Raw genomic sequence first — 8292 nt, 5'->3', positions numbered from 1 at the left:
TGTTTGGAGACGGCTTGGTGGAGAACAAAGACAATACACTTGGACTCATGTTCGTGATGCCGTGATTTCTTCAGCACGATTGGATAGGTTTTATGTTTTTAAACATCATGGTAGCATTGTTGAAAGTAGTTTTATTACTCCATCATGTCTCTCAGATCACAGTATGGTTCATTGCACTATTTTTTAAAACTCTGTAAAGCCAAAGAGTGCGTATTGGCATTTTAACACCACTTTATTGAGTGATTTGTGCTTTAAAGAAAGTTTGAAAACATTTTGGGATGTTTTTAAAACTAGAAAGAATTCCTTTAAAACTGCAGAAATGGTGGGATTTTGGGAAAGTCCAGATAAAACAGTTTTGTCAGCAATACTCTCAGAACGTCACTAGAGAAGTAACCATGATGTTGAACACCTTAGAGACTGATATTTTAAAACTGCAAGAATTGGCTCAATTGCATGGAAATCAAAGTGATGTGGAGTCTCTCATTAAAAATAAGAAGACTCAGTTATCTGATCTGTTAGGGGTTAAAGCGCAGGGTGCTTTGGTCAGGTCACGGTTTCTAAGTGTGAATGAGATGGACGTACCGTCAAGGTTTTTTTTTTTGGTTTGGAGAAGAAAAGTGGACAGAGCAGGGTCCTTCATGCTCTACGTTCTGAATCTGGAGCATTATTGACTGATCCCAAAGACATTCGTGGGAGAGCAGTCACTTTTTATGAATCTTTATATAAAAATGAACTGGGTCCAGATTATAGGAATGACAGTGATTTTTTTGATAATCTTCCTCGAGTGGCAGAGGAAGTCAACACAAAGATTTCAGGTGCCTTGTCCATGGGGGAGCTGTATAAAGCCCTCCAAGGTATGGAGCTGGGAAAAGCACCAGGGACTGACGGTCTGCCAGTCGACTCTGGTCAGAGTTCGGAGAAGACTTGCTGGAGGTACTGAATGACAGTTTAGCTGGAGGGCTACTGCCGTTGAGTTGCCGCAGAGCAGTCTCGACTCTCCTACCCAAAAAAGGGGATCTGACAGACATCAAGTGCTGGCGGCCAGTCTCCTTGCTGTGCAGTGACTACAAACTGCTCTCTAAAGTTTTAGCTAATCGGTTGGCAGAGGTTATGGACCAGGTCATACACCCTGACCAAACATACTGCGTCCCCGGCAGGTCAGTCTTTGATAATGTTTCCTTGATTCGAGATCTTCTTGATGTCTCTAAGATGTTAAATTTAGATTGTGGGTTAATATCGTTGGATCAGGAGAAAGCTTTTGACCGTGTTGAACATGGTTATTTATGGAGAGTTTTGGGGGCCTTTGGTTTTTGTCAAAAATGTATAGACTGTTTCATGCCTGATTTTACGTAGTTTTGTAGGTTTGGGGCTGGACAAAGGACTTTTTTTGATGGATCCCCTAAAGGTGGACACTTCTACATTGCCAGTTTTTTATAAGAACATCTTTAAAGTTTAGAGTCTCTTTGTTGTTCAACGACCAGAAAGCTCCCACTCTCTTCACTGGCTACTGGAGGAACCTTTAATCCACGGCTCTCGGTTGGACCTAACGGACAGCTCTATTTTTCCTGGACTTAGTAGGTTGCTGATTGAACACAACATTATTACTCTGAGTCACCTACTAAATATTGTAGGGCCGGATTTAAAGAATGGAGCAGTATTAGCTCAACACTTGGGAATCAGGTCTATTCGGCTGGTTACCCAGTTGCTCATGAAATGGAAAGCTGCCCTCAGAACAGCTGAAATAGTCTTGTTAACAGAGCGTTGTGTAGGCTCCTGTGCTCCTAATCCCAAAGACTCTTTCCCCTGTTTGTTTTTGTCGATCAGTGTTGAAGGGATTACATCCCCTTTCATTGAAAGTGGTGCATCTTTGTGTGTAAACTTTTTCTCGAGTATTGGTAAATCTTTGTACAGGCTTTGTGTTTTTTAGTTTTTAACAAAAAGGTGTTAAAAGGAAAAGTTGATTCTCCCTGCCGTGATTTTTTAAAACTGGATCAAGGCACAAAACCTGAGTGGAGATCCTTGTATAAACCACCGCTGACCAAGAGAACAGGTGATTTACAATGGAGAGTTCTTTGGATTCAGTTCCTCCAAGTCGCGGTTAATGCTTTTGTTTCTGTTTTAAACCCTGAGGTTGCGTCTACATGCCCTTTTAGCTCTAATAGAGAAACTGTATTTCATGCTTTTATGAATTGTAGTAGATTGCAGCCTTTATTTCTAGTTGTAAGCAATGTTTTTAGGAGTTGTAATGAGACCTTTTCTCTGGAGACGTTTATTTTGGGGTACAAATATGTGAGAAAAAAATATTTGTTTGTCAGTTTCTGAATTTTGATCTAGGCCAAGAAAAACTGGCCATTTATACAAGTAGGAAAAAGAAAATAGATCAAAATATAAATCAGAACTTAATAGCATTGTTTTCTAACTTGGTGAAATCAAGAGTTATGGTTGATTTTCTGTATTATAAGTCTATTGATGATTTCGTCACATTTGAATGTATTTGGTGTTGTAATGAGGCTCTGTGCTCTGTTTTTGAGGGTGAATTGATTTTTTCACCTACTTTGAGTTTTAAAAATTCTCTCTCTTTTTCTCTCTCTTTCTCTCTCTCTTCTTCTCTCTCTCTCTCTTTCTCTCTCTCTCTTTCTCTCTCTCTCTTCTTTCTCTCTCTTTTCTCTCTCTTTTCTCTCTCTCTCTCTCTCTCTCTCTCTCTCTTTTCTCTTTCTCTCTCTCTCTCTCTTTCTCTCTCTCTCTCTCTCTTTCTCTCTCTCTTTTCTCTCTTTTCTCTCTCTCTCTCTCTCTCTTTTTCTCTCTCTTTTCTCTTTTCTCTTTCTCTTCTCTCTCTCTCTCTCTCTCTTCTCTCTCTCTCTCTCTCTTTTTCTCTCTCTCTCTCTCTCTCTTTTTACGTAAGAAATCTCTCTTTCTCTCTCTCTCTCTTTTTTTCTCTCTCTCTCTCTCTCTCTCTCAGGTGTCCACATTAACCAGAGGATGTACGGCTGTGAGTGGGATGATGAGACTAATGAGATCAATGTATATTATCAAGATGGTTATGACGGAGAAGACTTCATAGCATTTGACCTGAAGACAGAGACATGGATCGCTCCAAAACAACAGGCTGTCATCACCAAACACAAGTGGGATAATAACAAAGCTTTGATCGCACAGGACAAGAACTACCTCACCCAGATTTGCACTGAGTGGCTGAAGAAGTATTTGGACTATGGGAGGAGCTCTCTGCTGAGAACAGGTAGAATCACATGACCTGATGTAGTTTCATGGACACAACAATGTTAATATGCCTCATTTGTTTCTAACCAACAGTAACATTACAATAAAATGAACCAACATACAGAGACCCACTTTGTTTACACACATTTCTCTTCCTCTCATGTCGTCTCACCTCTCTTCATCTCTCTGCCTCCCTCTCCCTTTACCCCATTTCCTCTCACTCTCTCCCACACACTTATCACCACTCGTTCCCTCCATTTTCTCTCGGCCATGTTTCTGTCTGTCTCAGTTTCTCTCTGTCTCTTCTCACACTCACTGCCCCCCCTCCTCATCGCTCTTCATCTGTCTTTTCCCCTCTGTCCCTCCCTTCTTTTCTCATTTACACTTCAATGAGGTTTATATATAGTGTATGTGTTACTAAGGCATTTAAAATACATTACATTAAACAGGAATGATAATATTAATATCCAGTACATAATAATAAAGAACCTATAAACTGTCTTTGTCTTTACTCTCCAGAGCTTCCCTCAGTGTCTCTCCTCCAGAAGACTCCCTCCTCTCCAGTCAGCTGCCACGCTACAGGTTTCTACCCTGACAGAGCCGTGATGTTCTGGAGGAAAGATGGAGAGGAGCTTCATGAGGAGGTGGAGCACGGAGAGATCCTCCCCAACCACGATGGATCCTTCCAGATGAGTGTTGACCTGAAACTTTCATCAGTCACACCTGAAGACTGGAGGAAGTACGACTGTGTGTTTCAGCTCTCTGGTGTGAAGGAGGACATCGTCACCAAACTGGACAAAGCAGTGATCAGGAGCAACGAAGGTAAGACTGGTATCAGAAATGATGAAGGTGGGAAATCTTTATTTTACCGTAACAGTCCTGCAGTTCATGTATTTTCATGTGTGTTGGATGGGAAGTTTTGTTTCCTCATATTGTTTTGTTGTTAGTTTCTTTGATCTAGTTTTTAGATCTAATTTTAATGCGAAGATCAGTTTTAAACCAGTAAACGTGCCCACCTTTTAAAAAAAAAAAAGTTTATTTCAGTTAAAAGTCAAAGTAGTCCACCACAATGTTTTTGTGCTGCTTTGATTAATATAGAAAAATAATGTTTCATACAAAACATAAAACGTTTTTTTGGTTTCATTTTATATTTTGAAATTTGTTTTTTACCACCTTTGTAAATTTATTTTAGTTTTTAAATCATTGTAAAAAAATTAACTTAAACAAAGTTTGAGAGCTTTTTTTTTCAGACCATGTGTAACCGCAGTTCAGAGATTATTGACACTGTATTGACTCAACTACTGGTCAGTTTTAGAAGATGAGTAGATTGAATTATTTAATAACTGGGTGAATGTATGTAACTGTCAGTAAATCAGACAGAATAAAGTTTATTGGCCAAGTATGCTGACTGTGAAAAAGGAGTTTGAATATGATTGTCAGAAGCTCTCATTGTGCCAAAAACAAAGACATATGGGACAGAAACCAACAAAGACAAACAGCTAAACAAAGACAACAAAGCCAGACAAGAATAAACAAGCATAGATACAGTAATTATGTCCAGACGAGTGGGGATAAACATTTAAATTAACAACAGCAGGACAAACAAACATATGATGTCTATATACAGGACTGAGGTCTGGTTGACAAATGGATGTTCTCCTCCTCTAACCTGCTTCATCTGTACAGGTTGTGACTATGTTTTGTTGTTTTCTGCTCAACAGGGAATCCCATTTCCATGACTGTCATCATCATTGCTGCAGTGGCCGTTCTTGCTCTTGTCGCCGTCGCTGCCATTGGATTCTTCATTTACAAAAAGAAGAATGGTGAGAGACCAAAACGAAAACAGTCTCTCTCTGTTTTTGTATTTTGATTTTAGACTTTGAGTTGATGTTTTGTCCAGATTCCAAAAGTGAAACAAGGTTTAATTCCCAGCACACCAAAATCGTTTCAACCAACAGTAAGCGATGTAAGGCCCAGAGCCACAGTTTCATGATCATATGACTGTAGCATGATGATGTGGGAGAGGTGATAGGAAAAGAAATACTGAAAGATCGAAAGGAAAGGTAGAAGGGATTTATTTATCAGTTTGAGTGAGTAGAAGAGGGATCCTCACTGGAAAGAAGGTGACAAAGTCTGGCATTTTTAACTGTAACAACATTAATAATTTGTCTTTTCTTTTATTTCAGCCAAACGCCCTCCATCTCGTGAGTAAAACCTGTTTTTATTCTATTTTCTCTGACCTGACATGCTCTCTGTAGATTAAAAAGGGTGTCTGGATTTTGTGCTGAAGAACGTTTTCAGGACTGTTTCCTGCAGTGTCAGCAGTTTGTAAAACACAGAGTCCGATCAGAGCAGGATGAGGGCTAACAATGTGTTTCTAACCTTACAGCTGTAAACGGCTCTGACGTCTTGGAGGAGCTGAATCCAAAGGCCTAAATGAAAAACACACCACCCTGAACACAGTGAGTTGCTTCATACGGGACATGAATTTCACACCTGTTGTTAAACAGAGCTGCTTTGTAAAAGAACCTGCTGAGATTGTTTCTTTATCCACTTTAGACGACACGAGTCTAAATGAAACTGTAAATATGAGGCTTTGTGGAATTGAACTTTTCAAACGTTTATAGTAAATTAATTTGTTTTCTATTTAATGCCATTTCTTTTCTGTTTGTCTCTTTAGGTTTATGGATAAATTTTGCACTGGAACAAGGAGCGGTGCCTCCACATCGTCCTCCGTAAACTGGGACTTCATTGGTTATTCGTCATCATATCATAAACTGATAGAATCAGGGTTGGGAATCTAGTAGTTGATGCTTATTGGTTTGAATACAAAGAAAACAAATTTAAAAATAAATTGACAAATATTTGACAAACATAAAAAATAGATGTTGACATTAAATTATTTTAATTATTTAGTTTAATTTTGTGACATTTCCTCTGATAAAATGTTTTCTTAAATGTGGGGAAATCAAACGAGGACGATTCATATTTTTTTTCTTGAAGAGAAGTAAAACACAAGATTCAAAACAATAAAAGCATCACAGCACTCTTCATACATACATAACTGATTTAAACATTTGTGTGTTCATCTAAAACAAATCCACCATAGTTACAGTTTAATACTTCTGGTTTTGGGGTTTTCTGATAAAATCAATTATGATTGTAAATATACATATATTGACACACACACACACACACACACACACACACACACACACACACACACACACATTCCCATTTTCATAAATATATACTCATAGGGTCTGGCAATATGATGATATATACCTTGAGATAACATATTTATAAATCAGCAGAGAGTTTTCTATAGTATTTATACTGATAAAGCCGTTCTTTGGTTAACTGGTTGTATTAGATCACTGTAGGCAATACTGCAAATCAATCAGCAGCATACTAAAATGTTCTACGGAAACTGGACACCCTAAATTGCCTGTAGGTGTCAATGTAATGGTTGTCTGTCGGTGTTACTCCTGGTGATAAACTGTACTCCACCTCTCGCCCAGTGCATGCTGGGATTGACTCCAGTCCCCGCGACTCTCAGCAGGACGAGCCGGACAGGAAATGGATGGATGGAGTTTTACATCACTGTGCTGAATTATATTGATTTGTACGTAAATCATTGGACACGTATTTCCATCTGGTTACTGCTACATCACTAAATGGTTTCTTATTTTAATTTCCAGAAAATGTACGACATCATGAATACAGCATGAAATTAAATTACAATGATAGGTTGTATCAATGTTGCCCACCCCTATGTGCGCGCACACACACACACACAAAATATAAGCATCAATAAAAATTATTATTTTCCAGTTGTGTAAAAAGTTTGCTTGTATATTTCTTTAAAACTGATCGAATTGAAATATCTTGTTTTGTTTTCAACCAAAAAAAAATGTTTTTGAGGTTAATTAATCAGGAGTATGTTGTTGTTTTTTGTTTCATAATTTTTATCTTTTGATCTGTTTAGAGCCATTATTATAGTTTAATTTTAGATTATACATTTTCTTGAAAATATTTTCTGCTAGTGTTTAGGGAGGGGATGTTTTCTCAGTTTTTTAAACAGAAATTGATCAGCGATGCTCAAAATCACCTCTTGTGTTGGGTTCATTACTTTTGTACTGTTGTTTTGCTTAAACAATAAAGTCCCTAATTCTCCAAATTTCTGTCTTTTTGTGATTCATCATACAATATATGCTTACACATCTGTGACTGTAGGTACAATTATTTTAATATTTCCTGAGTTTTCACTAATGTCACAGAGACTAAATGAACGTGGCTCTGACCTGTAGACGTTAAACTAAGAACAAAAGTATTTTGTGATTCTTTACAGATGACTGAAGGGGGGATTTGACTTTTCACAACATGAAAAGAAAATTATAGTGATGGTTTTGTTTGTTTGAGACCTTTTTTGTGAAATTATTTTGCAAACTCTCTTTCACATGGTCTAATAAGAAAGGTCTTAACACAAAATTAAAATGTCATGTCTATCATAGGAGGCTTATTAACAAAAAATAGAGGAAAAAAATATATTAATGTTTAAAACTGCTGATTCATGTGTTTCTCAGTTCAAATCAATTCAGTAGGGCATTATTATCATAGGAAACAGATGTTAACATTGCCAAAGCATGTGTAAAATATAAACATACATAAACAGAAGAATTGTGATATTAAAATATATAGAGATAAGTAAGGGGATACTAATAATAATAAATTGTAGACTTGCAGTTAAAATACAAATACATAAAAAGTGAAAACTAAACACTGAAACATTTTTTTAATGAGTGTGTGTGTGTAGGTCGTATATTAAAATATATACAGATAAGTAAGATGTGTGTGTAGGTCACTCACTGTCCCTCAGGTTGTGGCATGTTGATACATATCAGGCAGCAGGATCTGCCCTGCCTCCTTCTCCTACGAGTATTTTTAATTTTGAGAGGTCATTTAGCTCTTTGAAATCTGAGATTAGAGTTGAACTTGTTAAAGTAAAGGTTCCTTCTTTCATTCAATGTTGTACATTGCAGGAGGAAGTGCATCTCTGTCTCAACCTCACCT

At 37.5% G+C, this 8292-nt stretch overlaps 1 protein-coding gene across 11 annotated transcripts in view; it reads left to right on the top strand.

The window, feature by feature from the left end:
* Positions 1 to 7399, top strand: part of LOC122864421 (H-2 class I histocompatibility antigen, Q9 alpha chain) — a 46346-nt gene extending 38947 nt beyond the window's left edge. For 3 of the 11 annotated variants that reach the window (XM_044171822.1, XM_044171817.1, XM_044171818.1), the window contains 6 exons: positions 3035 to 3238; positions 3739 to 4068; positions 4941 to 5042; positions 5406 to 5423; positions 5609 to 5681; positions 5900 to 7399. In XM_044171822.1, coding sequence (XP_044027757.1) covers positions 3035 to 3238; positions 3739 to 4068; positions 4941 to 5042; positions 5406 to 5423; positions 5609 to 5655 — 701 coding nt within the window. In that variant the 3' untranslated portion in view covers positions 5656 to 5681; positions 5900 to 7399. Of the gene's footprint in view, positions 1 to 2959; positions 3239 to 3738; positions 4069 to 4940; positions 5043 to 5405; positions 5424 to 5608; positions 5682 to 5899 lie in introns of all 11 variants that reach the window. The other 8 variants (XM_044171821.1, XM_044171819.1, XM_044171816.1 and 5 more) reach the window with 4 other exon arrangements.
* Positions 7400 to 8292: the final 893 nt, after the last annotated feature.

The sequence above is a fragment of the Siniperca chuatsi genome, linkage group LG17, assembly GCF_020085105.1.
Source record: "Siniperca chuatsi isolate FFG_IHB_CAS linkage group LG17, ASM2008510v1, whole genome shotgun sequence".
NCBI classification, from domain to species: domain Eukaryota; kingdom Metazoa; phylum Chordata; class Actinopteri; order Centrarchiformes; family Sinipercidae; genus Siniperca; species Siniperca chuatsi.
This window is presented reverse-complemented; position numbering and strand designations above follow the sequence as displayed.